Source organism: Chlorocebus sabaeus, chromosome 10 (assembly GCF_047675955.1).
Source record: "Chlorocebus sabaeus isolate Y175 chromosome 10, mChlSab1.0.hap1, whole genome shotgun sequence".
Classification (NCBI taxonomy): Eukaryota; Metazoa; Chordata; class Mammalia; order Primates; family Cercopithecidae; genus Chlorocebus; species Chlorocebus sabaeus.
Genome location: NC_132913.1, coordinates 98,081,266 through 98,099,741, shown reverse-complemented (window position 1 = coordinate 98,099,741; position 18,476 = coordinate 98,081,266). Strand labels below are relative to the sequence as shown.

The 18,476-nt window shown below is 36.5% G+C and overlaps 1 protein-coding gene across 1 annotated transcript in view; it reads right to left on the bottom strand.

The window, feature by feature from the left end:
• Positions 1-923: 923 nt before the first annotated feature.
• The window catches only part of CPS1 (carbamoyl-phosphate synthase 1), a 119,642-nt gene continuing 102,089 nt past the window's right edge, over positions 924-18,476 (bottom strand). Inside the window, exons 32-38 of the mRNA XM_007966137.3 lie at positions 17,332-17,502; positions 14,822-14,896; positions 11,799-11,897; positions 5,078-5,137; positions 4,208-4,320; positions 2,904-3,033; positions 924-2,151 (exon numbers count right to left, since the gene is read on the bottom strand). Coding sequence (XP_007964328.1) covers positions 2,053-2,151; positions 2,904-3,033; positions 4,208-4,320; positions 5,078-5,137; positions 11,799-11,897; positions 14,822-14,896; positions 17,332-17,502 — 747 coding nt within the window. The 3' untranslated portion in view covers positions 924-2,052. The remainder of the gene's footprint in view (positions 2,152-2,903; positions 3,034-4,207; positions 4,321-5,077; positions 5,138-11,798; positions 11,898-14,821; positions 14,897-17,331; positions 17,503-18,476) is intronic.

The window sequence follows — 18,476 nt, the reverse complement described above, 5'->3', positions numbered from 1 at the left end:
CATGGAAGAAACTCATTAAATATTTTCAGGTGAATGAATCAAAGTGATCAGGGATTACACAATTATAAGATTACAGGGGACCAGCCTGCCCAACATGGCGAAACCCCGTCTCTATTAAAAATACAAAATATTAGCCAGGCATGTTGGCTGGTGCCTGTAATCTCAGCTACTCAGGAGGCTGAGGCAGGAGAATCGCTTGAACCCGGGAGGTGGAAGTTGCAGTGAACTGAGATCGCACCACTGCACTCCAGCCTGGGTGACAAGAGAGAAACTCCATCTCAAAAAAAAAAAGATTACAGGGAAGAAGTAATGAAAGTCTTGACCACAGGAAGAACAAGGAAGAGAGAGAAAGAAAAGATGAATCTTAAAACATTCATATAGAGCTATACAAAGTGGTAATCAATTGACTGTGAGGTAACAAGGAAGAAATAAAAGCTGTTATAGCATAATTATCTTAGGACCTTCACAAAGCCATAGTTTCTGTGGTAAATTGGGGATATGGCATCAATGTGATCATTGGCACTATTTCCATTAGACAATGTTGGTCAGCCTCTGATGGGGTTAAGTTACTTTTCTGAGTTATGTAAGACATTTGTTTGAAAGTTGACTATACATTTGTGGCAATCTTTAATCAGTATGTGGTTGTACTTATACATTAGAAAGGATCCGGGTCAAAGATGGTTTATAGCCATATAACCACATAATGTTATGATGAGACTTAAAAGTAAGGGGGGGGACAAGAAAAAATGAAACGTAACAGCTGAAACTTATTTTTAATGTTAATTTTCTCATACCCTATATGGGTTTGCATGGAAAAAATTAATAAGCAATGCAATCCTGGCCCAAAACTCTGTTTAATCATAGAAGTAAACTGATTTTTGTACATTAATGTAAAATAAAAACAGATACAACTGCATTACCTCTTAATAGTATTTTATTTAAAAGTTCACAATTAGCGCACTTGTAATAACAGAAAACATTTAAAGGTAACAAAGGCTGCCCTTCGGGAAAGACTTTTTTCTTATATGTAGAAGGAATGGTGTCTTTGCCCTTACAGTAGGTGGAATTCATAGTGCAGTGTGGGACCCCACAGTTAACAGAATCCATCATCTTAAGGGAATGAACCTTACTTCCAAGTTATTCCAAAACGGGGGGAGAGTGTGAATGATAGAAATCTGATTGTTTCACTTGGGCCAAGTTGAAATCCAGTGACGAAAACAACAACAAATCTACATAAACACTGTCTACCATCTGCTGATACAGTCCAGAAAACAAAACCAATATTCCTTAAAGAAATCCATACTCTAAAGCAGGAGAATCGCTTGAACCTGGGAGACAGAGATTGCAGTCAGCCGAGATCATGCCACTGTACTCCAGCCTGGAGACAGAGTGAGACTTCTATCTCAAAAAAAAAAAAAAAAAAAAAAAAAGGAAAGAAAAGAAAAGAAATCCATACTCTAAACACCTCTGTCACATTTCTCAACTTCAATATCATGGGAAGGGATAATAATATTCCTGGATTAGCCAAATGGGTGAGAATGAGGATCAAAAAAGAAGAAATACACAAACATCATGATGGAAGGTTCATAAGTTAAATCTATATTTCATTTTAGCAAGTTTTTAGAGTATTCTGCTCTGTTAAAGTGTCCTGAGTTTGCAGATACTGTTTTAAAAATAGAGTATCTTAAAGTATAGAAAGAATTCAGAAGATAGGACAGCAACTTCTCCTACCTTGATCACCATTAATCAGCACCATAAAATGTAAAAAGCTACAAATAAGCACATAGGCAAGCCTAGTCCACCAAAAATACGGTATTAGTAAATGGATGAAATCTCATGAAGAGTAAGTAACTTACAAAGGACTGTAAGGTTTTGAAGAAGTGACTGACACTTTAATTGCAAAAGATACAGAATATTAAGGCATAACAAAGTAAACTGAAATAAAGTTTAGGTATCGATATTCATCTCTGGGAAAACCAAGTTGTGAATCAGTTCCTTTCGATAACATGTGGCTCAGGTGGATTTAACAGTGGGGCTGTGGTGTCTGCATCTCTATGCCGCTTTTCCAGCACTGTACTGCCTGTAGTGGAAAAGACTCTTGGAGTCCACCTTGCGAGATTTCTGCACGGCTTCAGCAAAAAGTTTGGTCACCTGAAAATATAATGGTAGGAATCAGCAACCTCCATGAGATGAAAGTGAATTTTTAATGAATCAAGACTGAGAAGTCACAAGTGTCTGTCCCCAGTTTTCAAAGGGGTATGGGATAAAAGGCATAAAATTTTCTTATTTGATGGAGACTTTCTCCCGCATCTCAGACCTCACCATGGGAAATCTCTTTCATATCTCGGACGTCACTGTGAATAAGCTTGTTTCTCCTCCCGTAGGGATTAAAACTGATTTTGGATAAAAAATAAATATGATGGGCAGAAAGTTAATGGGTCTCCACTCTGTTTCTCCCTGTGATAAATTTGATGGGTCATGTCCAAGTGAAACTGAACATACCTCATGCAATCATTTTTTGTGAATTGAACAAGCACTTGTGCTACATCTGGACCACCATTAACCTGTTGCTTTTATGTGGTGGCTTTCATTTATAAACAATGAAATAAAAGTCTGTATCTTTATTCCATGTCATGCTGTCACTTTTTATTCAAAGGATAATTGTAAGGAGAGAGCCATGGCCATTCATAGCCTTTGATTATCTCAATTGCTTGATCACCAACTGTCCCATTTAAGCCAGGACCTACCATGTTAGCATCATTATTTTAGATTACTAAAAATTCCTCTCTACTCTGAAAATTACAAAGAGGGGAAAAGAGAGATGTGCATCTACTGATTACACTCTTAAGGGAGGCACAGAAATAAAATTCCCATCCAGTCTATATCCAAGGAAAATATTATACCTGAAAATTAGTGAGGAGAGGGATTCCACTATCAACAGCTGTCCTCCGAATCACATAATTATCATGGACAAATTTAGTGTTGTTGTTAGGAAGGTTAATCACTAGGTCAATGCTGCCATCTCTAATCAATCTGGAAAAATAAACAAATAAAAACTTATAGATGACAAGGCATATTTTATAGTTTATAAAATACCAACATAAATTGCTGTCTTAGCCATTCAAGTCAATGCCATTCTGAGTTGACTGCCATCTGCCCTCCTCTATTGCTAAGTCAATGTTTAAATTATACTTACACAGGGATTATAATTTTTATTGTGTTCTTGAAGGAATTCTGGTGCAAGTCTAATGGAATGCAGATGTTTGTTTCTGTTTAAAATGCTATCTGTTCACTCATTAAGAATTGGTAATTTGATAGATATTTACTTATTTTTTAAAAAGAGGTGATCCCTCCACCACTGAATGCCCTTTCACCCCCATGCTCCCACTCTCACATTAAGTCTATTGCCTCCTAAGTAGTGCTAATTATTGTTTTACAATGCCCCAAACAAGGAGCTATTACATCCTTGGAAGCCTGCTAAGGTTTGAACACAATGCCATTATTTTATTAAAGTGATAATAATTTATGTGTTGGCTTCTCAAGACCACTAACAGATAATATATTGCATAGAATGGCACAGCCATTCTGTAGACTGTAATATCTTAAAATAGTCGAGAATTATCTCCCATGCACTTATGCCACATAGATCTTTAAGGGCTGATGCAATGGTATTCCTGCAGATTCACACAATCCACTGAAATAAAATATCTTATAAAATCTATAGTGATGACATGGTCTAAGGCATAAAAACCTGGTCAAGGAATGACCAATTAGGTAATCCAATGGATGACATCATCATAACACTCAACATAGGTTCCTGTATGTAGTAAGTGCTCAACAAATTGATTTATTATGCACAACCTTAGTGAAATATAGCTGGTCATCTTATACTTGATATGCATATGTATACACAATATAAGTTTGACATGAAATATAAAGTGCTGCATTACATTCTTCATGCTCTCACTTGTTTCCATCAAGGAAGCATCTTTTTACTAAGAAGTATTTTGAAACACGTTTCATATAACCACGTACACATGATGTTATATATTCCATAGTAATGGAGAGTGAAGCTTTACGATCATCCACAAATGTGTTCATTTTAAAATTTGTTTTAAAAGACTTGCAACCAAGTAAGGTGAAATATTCATGTACTGGTTCTGAAATCCTCTAAATTATTTCAGAAAACAGTATGCCTAGTTCTTACTTTCTGATGGAAGAGAGGCTGGGATTCTGTCCGTCTTGAGACGGCCATGCCACTGGGGTGGCGGGGACATTGTTGGCGTTGAGCCAGTCTGATGTGGCTTCCGTGGCAAAGAGCTGCATTTAAAATGAAAAGATCAATTACTGTATCACAGTGATTTCTTATTTTTATAGAACATGTAATTTACAACAGAAGAAGAAATTACTGAACATGAGGAGTAGTATAATGCCATGGATAGAGACTTGGACTCAGAGTCCAGAGGCATAGGCACTTTAAATATTTTTTTATATATTTGCAGTGATTTAAAAAACTTAACCTCAATTTTATTTGCTTTTGCATTTTAATAATTATACATTTAATTTGAATTTAATAATTCAATGACAATTTCTCATACATTTAATAATTTCTCAATTATTCATGGCTAATTCCTTGTTATCAGGTCAACAAATCCCCATGGCCACAGGCCCATCATAAGCCTTGAAAATAATTTGTTTTACTCAACCAGGCTTTGTGTGGAGGTATTCACTGCAAGAAGTTTTGCCTGTAAATGTCACACTAGAATCTATAACCTCATATGAAAACAAAAAAAGGAAAAACATATGGAAATGTATTGGAACTTTATCTCAATTGTGCTTAAGCTAAACTTCCTCAGTTTTTAGCTGGCAACGTCTATTGAATTTGTGGTAATTTTGTTAAAAGTTAAAACCAGTCTTTTCAATGATTTTACTCTAAGTTTTGAAACTACCAAGTTAGTTAAAGCTTTCATATCAAAAGGACATATTTTGGGCTATTTCTTTTCCAATATCCTGCAATATTTTCTTTTGTGGACTGATTCCATGCTGACAGAAAACAACTTAAAACTAATGAATGTACCTTGAAACCTTCATTGTGTAATTGTTCAGCCACACCAAGGAATCTTGGCCGGAATGATTGCTGAAAAGGAATTTCACAAAATTCACTTTCTGGATATACATGTTCTTCATTTAGTCATATACAACATGGTATTTCCTTACAACATCTTAAAAGACAATGCCACCTGCTTCCAGATGCTTTATATTCAAAAATGACACGTTTTATCCTTTTATCCTTCTATGGTGGGTATGAGTTTTAGCTATATCCCAATGTCAATGAAATTCCATCCACATTATCTTGATCTCCGCTTTTCACCTTGTTTTTAACTCCCTTTATTCTCTATTTAATCCACTTGGTCTTTGTAAGTTCAGATCCACCCCAGTTCTACAAGGACCCTTTTCCTGGTCAGGGAGGACTTAAAAGACACGTGGGTTAGGAGCCAGTACCGAGTCAGGCTAGCTGTTTTACCTATTCGACCTGCTCTTCTTCTTCTTCTTCTTCTTCTTCTTCTTCTTCTTCTTCTTCTTCTTCTTTTTTTTTTTTGAGATGGGGTTGCTTGCTCTTGTTGCCCAGGCTGGAGTGCAATGGCATGATCTCGGCTCACTGCAACCTCCGCCTCCTGGGTTCAAGCGATTCTCCTGCCTCAGACTCCCGAGTAGCGGGGATTACAGGCATCCACCACCAGGCCCAGCTAATTTTGTATTTTTAGTAGACGGGCTGTTTCCATGTTGGTCAAGCTGCTCTCAAATGCCCGACCTCATGTGATCCGCCCGCCTTGGCCTCCCAAAGTGCTGGGATTACAGGCGTGAGCCACTGCGCCCGGCCTCAACCTGCTCTTATTTCTAAATTCTAATTTTGTACTGCTCTTCAATAACTAGGCCATTTTCCTACTAGCTCATGTACAAGTCCCTGCAATAATTCAATCATTGGAACTTATTTTTTCATTTACTAGGAGGCAATAAAAAGTTGTAGCTAAAGTATGAGCTCTAAAGTCAGTTAGCTGCATTTCAAATCTTGGCTTTCATCATTCACTAGTGGTGTGTGCTTCAAAATGTTAATGACTTTGGTCTTCATTTCTTCATTTCTAAAACAGTGATGATAATAGTAGTATTTCTACTTTTTGAGGCTCCACACCTTATTAAACTGACCTTGAACATCTTACTTAACAAATCTACGATGCAGTTTCCTCATCTGTTACACAGGAATAGTAACAGTTCTTACATTAGTATGAGTGTTCAATAAACTAATTTAGAAGTAAGCACTACATAAGTGTTAGTACTATAATTTCTCACAGTTTTTTGCCTATTAATAGTTCTTAATAAATATTAATATAATTAAAATAATTGTTTTTTCAGCCCCCCTAAAGACTAGATTCCTGCCCTTACATCCGAGTTTCCAAGCATGGGTTCCTTTACCCACGATTACACTTACACCCAAACTGACTGCCCCCTCATTTATATGCATTTCATTTCCACACAGGCTTCTCTAATGCTCCATCTCACTGCTCAGATATTTTCCTACAGTCCATTGCTGTGTCCTTCCTAGGAACCCAGGTGGACCTGTCTAGTGTCCAGCCCTACCTTCCCTGGATTCCTGACCATTACCATCAGGGGTTCCCTAGTTCTGAATATACTTTCTGTGATCAAGAGCTAGTGCTTGCAAAGTAGTGGTCAGAATGAAAGAAAACAACACTAGGTGACCTACCCAAAGATCAAACCCTGACCTTGACTTCATTAACATGAGTGTCTGAGTAACTGAGCTGGCATATTTAAAATCATATACTGTTAAAAACATATCCATTCTTCTTTAAATAGGAACATTCTTGTTGGTTTCCCTTGTATAAAGGTTTTAAACAGATGACATAAGCTGGTTACTTCAGCAAATGTCTTGTAATCTGTTTACAAACCATATTAGCGATGGCTGGAAAAAATCAAATGATCTTATTTCAGAGTCAGAAACTAAGAACTGTGACAATAAAACACATATGATCCTTGCACAATTTTGATAATGTTTAGCCCATAACACCCTCTAATATTTACTTGCAGAGGCTTTCTGAGCATGGATCTAAATCCTAAGAAAAGACCCCAAAGACTATGTTCAAATATAAAATTCTTTCAGATTCTGGCCCTCTCAATCCCAGAACTGCAGTTTTATAAGAGGAAACTATTGGCAAATAGAAAAGATAAATGCAACTGGATGAATTTCAGCTGAGGCAGGCTGAGGGGTTATTCATGACTGCCTTATAGAACATGAATTGTAACCATGCCCAGGACGGTAGCTTTTCATTTCCACTTAGGGCCAAACAGAAAAAATGAGCTTAGGTGCAAGAAGCTCATGGTTAGATATTAAAAAAACAAAACAAAACAAAAAAAGTAAAAAATTAAATAACTTTTAGTGACATCAAGACAATTGGTTAGACAGAAGAATAAGACAATTCAAGTTTGATTCTCCTCAGAAAAGTCAAAGGGCTAAATTTGATGGCATATAAAATTTTTTTCATGTTTTAAGATTCCTTGGTATATAACAAATATATATATGAAATGTCTCTATATGAAATGTCCAAAATGAACTTCTGAATGTTGTTAAATTCCCCTAATATGGAACATTACATTGTGAGCCTCTGCTAAACACAGAATAGACTTCAGTAAGTACCAAATCACATTAGAAGGCTTAGCATAATGATCTCCAACGCTTACTACTTGATACATTAATCATGCACTCAACTTTTCTCAATCTTTTATACTTTCCCCTAGCAAAAATTCCCTGATAACATGTTTGACAATAATAAGTGCTAACATAACTTTTAACTAGGTTTCTAAAGTACCATTGCTCAAGTAGAGTGGTTCTCAAATTGTGGTCCCTGGGAGAGCAGCATCAGCATTACCTGGGAATTTATTAAAAATATGAAAATTTGAACCCCACCCCAGATCTATTGAATCAGGAACTCTGGGAGTGCATCCTAGCCATTTGTTGTTTTACAAACCCTCCAGGTGATTTTGATGCATACTTAAGTTTAAGAAAGGGGGGAATAGGAGATAGGAAGACTATCCTCCACTCATTGTGTAATATGAGGTCAAGATTGCATTAACCTTGGCTAAAATCACCATGAAAACCATTGAGGGAGGAGTACTAGAATGTAATTTTTTTTTTGCCATTTTAAAGTAAAATAAGTCAGCAAGTCCTCTAAGACCTGCAGACACCAGGCAGAACCTCATTATGGAGCTGTTTCAGTGTTGTCCCCCAGGTGGAAAAGATAAATATCCAACATGACAGTATTGACAGTTCCCAGCCAGGGAACCACTCTACCTTCTGGTCTGGGTGTTGGCTTCCATAGGCACATTATAAACTTCTATCAAACATGTATTGAACACTTGTGACACATAAAACAGCCTCTCTACAAAAAGAAATTATAGCTGTCAGCTTGCATCTGAGTAGCCTCAGATTTAAAGGCTGATTGAAAATACCTGTGTAAGAAACCATTTGTTACTAAAGGTGAAAAGTACAACCTGATTTATTTTCTTGGAAATGTTTATAAAGAAGACAGTCCTTTAAAAGGGAAAAATGTATATATATTTCCTCCAATGATCATTTTCACATTTATCCAATGCCTGGCTACAGAAAAGAAAGCCAAGCTAATACTATGTGATGCCTGTGGATTCTCCGGGGACCTCGGGACTGGCAACTCTATGGTTGTTCCTAATGATTCCATATTAAAGATAAAAGGTTATTCATGCCACTTGGAGTTGTCTTTTCAGATAAAATGCTTGCTTTGTGTTTCTGAGCGATGCTGAAGCGCAGATGTCAGATTGGTGCTTGCCACTCCACAAGCATCACTGAATAGCCCAATCAGAGAGGAAAACACTGAGTGCTCTTGATCTACTCTAGAGTAAATCATTTATTGTTAAAGGGTCTTCCAGAAAACTTCAAAACAAGGCAGATTGCCTATTCACGGCAACTAAAAATAAATCCTAATGCAATGAAAGGTGGCTAGAAATATTACAGGAAAATCAAAGATGATTTTTGTTGCCACATAAACCTCTATTATGCCTGTCTTATGTTAGAAATGCCTTGGTAGAGACACAGGGCATGTAATAGATTTACAAGAATCCTTTGACAAAATCTACATCTTGATTCTTTTATTCTAAGTCCTAGGTATAAGATTGATGTTATGAATATTTTAAACTTCCCAGGTACTTTGACCCATCAGATTTAACTTTGGAAGACCAGAAACGGAGAGTCGGTATGTGTTAAGGAGTAGGGTGGAAAATAGAAAAGAAATTTAAAAGTTAGAAAGACTGCCATATAACAAGTTCTCCTGGAACTTCGTAAGATAACTGACCTTCAACTAGATGCCTTCCATTGGATTTACTATCCCTAACCCCCATTTATATATTAGCAGTCCTTTTTTGTGCTATTTTCAGTTCTAACTTCAGATATCCAAAGTGTTTATACGAGTTCTTCTGACCAAGTGGGATCACGTTAAATAAAATGTTTTTTAAAAGTACAATGTATCCTAAAATATGGAACCCTAATTACTTTGTCTGCAATTGGCTATAAAGCTGCAGTAAGAAGTTGAGATTAGATTTGGCCCCATTCTAAGAAGTAGTCCAGTAAGTTTTATAGCTATTAACTCTCTATTTAGTATATTCTGTCATGCTTTTTCAGTTTATTAGACTAAGCATTTTTAAAAACATCATTAATGAAAATTCTTCATGTAGTAATGAAGAAACTATGCATTAGCTGATCAATTTTACCATGGCTGTACATATTTTCATAAGTATAATTTTAAGTATTCTTTAAATACTTTTTAATATATTTTTAAGTCTGTGTCTGTATGCTCTCATGTACAGAAAGTTCTTCTCAACAACTCATGTAGCTGCTAGAACATTTATTTATTTAAAAAGAAAAGCATTGAAAGGTAGACTTTCAACAGACAGCACTCACTGCTTTAAGAAAACATTATTTTTTCTAACAAACCCTTTTTTCCCCTACAAAGCAAAATTCTGTCCACTAATGCCCAAATTATGCAAATACTTCATAGGGATCAAATTAATTTTTGCTTCACATTTCCCTGCAGCACTAGAACCAAACAAGGCACAATTTTATACATCACTGCCTTCTTAAGCTGGCATTTTAAGATGTTAGCACTATTATGATTAGATGTGAAGATGTGGACTAAGGGCATGGTCTCCTCTGAATGCCCCCAGGTCTCACATTAAACTTTAAGCCATAACTGGAAGTTGGGCAAATATTCTCCTACTTGGGACTTAATAATACTTAATATCCATTTATAACGTGATGAGTCTATCATATGGTGTGATTTGTCTCTAAACTGCCATTAAGCTTCACAATTGCAAGTCATCTTGTTAGCCTCTGCTCTAACTATTCACCATTGTCCTTCTGGTACCTTCATAAAGCAAAATCCCAAGTTACTCTTTGCAGAAACTTCTCCAAAGCCACTACCTGTATAGTCTCCAGAGTCTAATTTGCTAATATTAAGACACCCTAATGAGATGGAATCTAAAATAATCACCCACTGGCTTGAGAATACCTGGTACTGTTCTAATTATATTTTTATTGATTTTTATGTAGCCATGCAGAGTTTGAGCTTATTAAAAGCACAGCGGGGATATTATATGACCATTTGTTGTTTTTTTATAGGAGCCAAGAATTACTAATCTCAAATAAAAATGAATGACCAGTTGGGAAGCCTCTAGTATTTTTTCAGGAAATTTATAAACAGGACAGTTTGTACACACTTGCAATTAGTAATAGTAACAGAAGTAGTTCCAAATAGTAATAAAAAGCATTCCAAATAGTAATAGAAGTTTCCTATCATTTTGCCCTAAGATTTATATTTAACTTACATCAGTAAATTGATAATGCCTTTTTTTATTGCATAAAGATATCCATTTCACCCTACTTTGACCTAGAAGGCTTACCAATGAATAATATTTCAAGAACTTCCACAGTATACTATGAAATAAGCTGACTGTATCAGGCCCAGTAAATCACTACCCTTCAAAAATTTTCAATCTGGAGTGTTAAGTTGAGAAATTTTATTAAATCACGTCCATGTATTCAACTTCGAATCCTTGGCATTTGATAGTGATTGAAATGTGAAGGACTGAATGAATGAAAGGAAGGAAGGGGAGATGGTCAGGAGAGAACAGATATGATTTCAGTTTGAGAAAAGTTGGATTTGAGATATTCAAGTGGAGGTATGCAGCAGATTGTTGGAAATATGGGATGGCTGAGGATGTAAATTTACAGGTGGTAGTTATAGATAGAAGAGTACTATAGACGTGGATAAGTTGGCAAGGGGGAAAATCAAGAGACAGAGAGATATCAAGAGAAACAAACAGGAAGTGAGACCCAACCTCATTATAATGCCTATGTTCAGGAACTAAGGATGAAGAGCTAAGAGGAAAACATATAGAAAAGACAAAACCAAAGAATAAGAGATTCATTTTTTAAGGTACCTTGCATCCCATTTAGAATAAATATCCCTTCACTAGAAACATTTTCTTTCTGTCTGTATTTTATTTTTGCATGGACTGATGCAACAGAAGGCAAAATCAAGAAGCAAATAGAGAACAAATGTCCCTTCTTCCTGTAAGTTGCCATAAATGGAAACGTAAAACAAATCTCCCTTCTTCTATACCACAATTAACATTCTACCCTGCTTCTCCCCAATTACCGTGTATGACCATGGGCAAGCACACAGCCACAAACCACTTACCTGGATGCCAATCAGGATGCCTTTCTGAGGTATCTTAAATCCTGTGGAAAGCATTGCCTTTAGGAAGGCTGTATGAATACCTTCACCAAAGCAAGCCACCTGTTTAGAATAAATAAAACATTAAAATAGAGGATGCAAAGAATAGTCAACCCCTCCTACCAGAAATTAAAATTAAAATACACACACATACACACACACACACACACAAATGGAAAGTACTTTACTCACAGACGCTTTCTGTAGATTTTATTAATGTTGCCCAAAGACCATGCAATCTGAATCCAGGGATTAAAAGGCTGGCCAGGGCAGATGTATCTTATGTTTTTAATTAAGCATAATGAATGAATAAGCAATTCTTTCTCTATCCAACAACACTCAATGGAGAAACATAACTGGATTCTACTGTGAGTTATTTGGATACAAATCACAGCTTCTGGTCCATAATGTGGTAAGTTTCCAAATGTTAATATGACTTACTGTTTAAATAACAGTATGTGTCATATATACTATGCAGCCGTGCATGAATTTACTGGTCAGTAGCTGAAATGCATAACTGCTGAATTGGTTTGGAGTCATTTCATAGAGCTTATGAGACAGCCTTCCGAGAAATTTAATAACTCCATGAAAACCTCAAAGGAACTTGTTTTTTTTTTTTAAAAAAAAATCATTTTTATAAAATGAGCCAAAATATCCTGCTACTAGTCCTGAATACCACAGTCATATGGGGAAAAAACAATTCCAAACAAACTAATATATATAGTAATGTTAGAGTATACAGAAGTTTCATTTAGGTTTACGGTAATTGTGCTACAGTATAACTACAAGTCAAATAGCCAATGTAATTATAGAACAAGTGGTATATTTGAACCTGATAGGAGTCAATTCTGCCATGTATATCATCATTTGGCACAGGTACGGAACCACCATTAGAGTAAATACCACTGATGGCTAAATTCATTTCTTAAGCAAATTACCATTTCTGTGCAAGAAAAGTTCTTATGACTATAACCTTCAGTCGGTCACCAGTACGTACAACTGCTGCTTTTCTCTCCAGAGCAAACATTTTGCTCAGTCAAGTACTGGGCAACTAACTTAAATAAGGTCAACCTAAGTTAATGAGTCTCAAATTCTACTGAAAAGAATTGGGTAATCCCATCATAAGTGCAGATGCTTCAACACAGACAAGGTTTTAAAAATTGTCTACAGAACCACAGAAAATATTTAAATGTGCCATTAAAGATCAGGACTAACATCCCCACTTTACCACTAGGAACATAAAATGTCCCTTACTTATATCAGTAGCTAGATGTTTAATCCTACAACAAGCCATTTGGACACTGAAAATGTCTCTTTGAAGCATAATTGAGATTTTACTAAGCTAGAATTCTGATTTCAGTAATAAAACAGACCTCGTAATATTTTACTTTATGACACTTGGAAATATGACCCTTTCAAATAATGGAAGAACTCTCTTTATACTTGAGAAACACATATAACAAAGGGGAGCTGAATTTCTCATTCTTTTCCTATTTTTATATTTCAATAACTCCCATAATGTATGTGTGGATGCAGAATGAACATAAGCAGTGAAAACAAATTTGCCATGCTAAAGAAAACAGCAAGGACCGGGCGCGGTGGCTCATGTCTGTCGCGGGCGGATCACCTTAGGTCGGGAGTTTGAGACCAGCCTGACCCACATGGAGAAACCTCGTCTCTACTAAAAATACAAAATTAGCCAGGCATAGTGGCACGTGCCTGTAATCCCAGCTACTCAGGAGGTGAGGCAGGAGAATCGCTTGAACCCAGGAGGCGGAGGTTGCAGTGAACCGAGATCGCACCACTGCACTCCAGCCTGGGCAACAAGAGCGAAACTCCGTTTCAAAAAAAAGGGAGGAAAGAAAACAGTATTAGGGAAAATACGTCTTTCTCTCTGATCTGAACCCTGGGCCAGCTAAATCAGCATTACTAGTAGTAGTGACCATGGGATCAAGAAGAACCTGAAGACTGTCTCCTTAAACCGACTGGAGATGTAACATTCATAGCGCCTTCTTTTAAAAGTAAGGGGTTTTTTGCCCTTAAATTAAAAGAAGCAACAAAGAGGCAAATAGTCCCCTTTCTAAGAGTCGAAATACAAACAGGACAGCCATTTATTCCTGACTGCCTGCCTTCTTGTTTCACTTGGTTTCTCACCACAAATCTTGCTTGTAACCAGGCAACCATATAAAACATCACATACTTTGTTGCAATTAAGTATCTTCTCCTTTTAGGTTTTCCTTAATACCAAGAGGAAACAATGATTGCTTCCAGTCTGATATTGCCACTCGGATGTGCACTGATGAGAATCTGAAGGTTGTATCTAGTAAGTCTGTCAAGGGCTAGGTGATTCACAAAATGTCCTGACACTGACATCGAGAGAACTTTCTAGAATCTGACAGCTCTTTATAAGAAACACATTTCACAATCCTAAAGAAACCTTCAGCTGACACAGCCTCAACACAAGTGAAGAGGGACATCCAGTGGCCAATTCCATTATAGTTTTTAGATAATCCCCAGGAGGTTAAAAGTAGTCCTGAAATTTTGTATGTATCTGCAGATTCCACAATGTTTAGGTCTATGATCTTTACAATGCTGTCATTCTCCATATTACTAGTAAAAATCAAATGATCTAATTTTGGCAGTGAGGCAGGGAATGAGGTGCTATTACAGAGAGACCTGAGAACCTTTAAATAAAAAGACATAGAAGATACTTACTTGGATGTCTAGATAAATACTTGGAAGATGTTCTCATGTGAAAATGAATTAGGAACACGTGTATTATATTCCCATGTTAAAATAGAAATAAGAATTTAGACCCTATTCCAAATAGAAGTAAAATATTTTTCAAATTCAAAATTCATAAGCCCTCTGAGTCTTACTCTGATGGCAGAAGTTTTTATTCCCTTTATTTTACTGTATTCAAATCGTAAAACCTTAGATTTCAAAGTAGATTTAATGAACGCGTCCATGGATTATTAACTAGTTACCTCTCCAGTGGAAGCCATTTCACATCTCAGAATGGGGTCAGCATCCCTCAACCGGGGCCAGGAAAACATGGGAGCCTGTCGGAAAAAAAACAGGGAGAAAAATTATGTGAGGGAAAAGCAGAAAATGAATAAGAGAGGATAAATATATTTAGCGAATCATCTCTCACAGGGTTCACTTAGGCTACAGTAGACATGTAAAAAATCTCTTGGGTCCAAGCATCTGACTTGAAAAATAGCTTTAAAACTCCATTCCAAGAATTTCTTGAGCTCTTGGCCAAAACTTTAGGTTAAATAATCACAAATTAATTCTGTAAATAGGGCCCCTGAGACCAGTCGGGACCAGTGTTTCTAATCTGGCCCATGCATATTCCTATTGGAATGATTTCAAAGTCCACTGGGCATTGGTCTCTCCAGACAGAGTTCAAACACATTTTTTCTCTTTGATAGGCTTTGGAAACATTCCTCTTCTTGTTCTGATCATTTGAACTTGCAACAAGCCACCTTGCCAGAAATGACTGTCTGTAAGCCAGCTTCTGAGACATTAAACTGTTGTTGACACCTCTTAAAGGCTTTGAAAAACATTCTGCTTGGAAACACTTTTGTGCAGAACATTCATATGAACTAAAATATAGGAGTGCCTCCTTTTCATTTATTTTGATGAAATTCATGAAGAACCAAGTTTTCGTTTCTTGCTATATATCCATTTATCTGGTACATGGAGGAATTTTATCAATTTCTCCATCGATTCTGGCACCCAATCTAAATTACGATGGGAATTCTAGCTTGGGAGTCATTTCACTAGATCATCTTGGTCAAGTTACATATTTCTGCACTTCAGCTTCCATATTTCCCCATCTGTTGATACCCACTAGCCTCACTAGGCTATTAAGATTGACAATGAATAAGTAATTTGAAAAAACTTAAGATTTATATACAATGCTAACTAGGGAATGAGTAAGCTGGAAGACACAGTGCATTTAAAAAGTGCGTATCTACCTGTAATCCCAGTACTTTGGGAGGCCGAGGCAGGTGGATTACCAGAGTTCAGGAGTTTAAGACCAGCCTTGCCAAAATGGCAACACCCTATCTCTACTAAAAATATAAAAATTAGCTAGTTGTGGTGGCATATGCCTGTAATCCCAGTTACTTGGGGGGCTGAGGAGGGAGATTCACTTGTACCTGGAAGGTAGAGGTTACAGTGAGCTGAGATCATGGCACTGCACTCCAGCCAGGGTGACAGAGTGAGACTCCATCTCAAAACAAAACCAAAAAAAAATGCGTATCTATCCATCAATATTATTTTTAGTTAAAAATTCATTTATCAATTTACTAAAATATATAAGCATACTCCTATAACTATGAATAAAGAAACATGAACTTAAAATCCATATATAGAATCTCCAGTGGAAAAAAATTTTTTCTCTGTTTTTCTACTAAAAGATTTAACGATATATTTGTGTCATAGTCTCCAGGAATAAAATGCCACCCCTCCTCCCAACATAAAAAGTCACATTCCATCTCAATGCACTATAAAATTCAAGGCATCCTACATTATCAGCTTAAGCAAGATTAATACAGATTTTTAAATTCACAGCTTCAACTTAAAGTTCCCATCATAAAAATCAAAAGTCCAAGTCTGAGCTTAACACAATTATGGCTGAGGTCACTAGCACATATAGGAACAGAAACCTTTTGAAAACATCAGAAATTTGTCAATTTTACATAAATATATCAATATTAATGTTACATAAATATTAATTTCATTGTGCTCTTCATCTACGTAATTCAAATACGTTTATATATCACCAATCCTTATTCCTGTCCAGCCAAGTAGTTAAAGGTCATAGTTCTGTGCACAATCATAATGATGCAGCTAGAAGATCACAATGGCATTATTAAGGTATTACTTAAAATACACATACGTACTGGAAATTTGTGAACAAACTTTAAATTTTCCTGGTTACTCTTTATAAAGGTGTCATCAATTTCAACAACCTCACAGCACCATATACAGCAACAGCTGTCTCAATTTTTCAAATGGAAAAATCACACCACTGAAGAAAATATGTACTAAGCAAAGGTGGTCAATGTGGTAGGAATTTAGCCAACCCCCACAGGGTAACCCTCTTTACAAAGGTCATGTAAGACTGGGCACAATTCAAGCTTTATCCTAACAAAGTATGTCCTGGATTTCTATTTACCAGCTAAACTAGCATCATCATGTGTCAGCTGCATAAAAAGCTGATAATTCACTCAGTTACTTGGTTTTGAAGTTATACAATTCTAGATGGTTTGTAAAAAATTTTTGAAATGTACAATAGTTCACATAAAGTTGCCTATAGTACAACTGCAGTACATTATCGAAAGGAAACATAAATCTCTAGTCCAACCCTTTAGTTAGGTTTTAAAAGTAACAAGATTTTTGATGACAAATTGTTCCTTTAATTTCACTAGAACTCATAAAATGACTAATACATTTCAAAAATGACTAACATTTTTGAAAATGTTACCTTAATTGCAACATAGTCAGCAGGAATTATGGGATGGTCCAATGTTGGAAGAGGTTTCTCATCAACATTCTCTCCAATCATCACCTTGGTGGCCACATCAATGAAGTCAACCCCGAGAGTCTTGGAAACAAAGGGGAAGGATCGAGAAGCTCTCAAGTTACACTCAATCACCTGAAGAGATAAAGTTCAAAATGAGAAAGAGGACATTGAGAGCCAGTAACAACAATATTAATATTCTCTCTACCACTGGTTTCCAGCTGTTATTAACTGGGGACCAGCTCTTGTTTTGCTAATCTTATCTCTTTTATCCTCACTGCTTAGATTTTTCCTGATACTTTCAGTCAGTATCTCTGAACTCTGACTTTTCTCATGCCTTTTTCCAGATTGCATTCCCATGCACTGCTGATGGGTTTCGTTTAATGCAGAGCTCAAATAATGCTATACCCCTCCTGAAAACCTTCGCTGGATGTCCACTGGCATCAGATTAAAGTCTAATCCCTGAAGGGCTTCTGTCCTCTTGCTTCAATGCACCTCACTATCTTTATCTTATACTACTCTCCTGGACTCAATCTTACTTTCCCAGTTCATTCGTTTTACTCAGTAAAATCATCTGATTCAACTGAACTATTTACTGTCTCTAAATATGCTCTTTTTTCACCTTTACAGATGATGTTCTATCTCTATGTAATAATCTCTCTACCATCCTTAACTTGTCAAAATTCCAACCATTTTGCAAGATCCAGTTCTACAAAATCTACCCTGAAGTCTTTTATAATCTACTCCTAACCAAGCATAGGATGCTCAAATACATGTTCATGCACACACACACTGGTGAATATGCCCTCTCTGCTCTATAAGTCCAATACCATTTTATTTGTACATCCCCCCTAGCAACTATGATACTGTACTTTAACGTTTTCTACAAATTTATCTTCTTCCAAACATTCACTAAATTACAGGATTTTTGAGAGCAGAGGCTTGCCTAATACAGTTTTGCAGCCACCATATGACTGCGAGTAGGAGGTAAATCAATGTTGGTTACTACTGTGGTTTGGATGTGGTTTGGTCCCCATCAAAACTCGTGTTGCAATTTGGTCCCCAATGTGGCTGTGATGGAAACTGGAGCCTAGTGGGAGGTTTTTGGG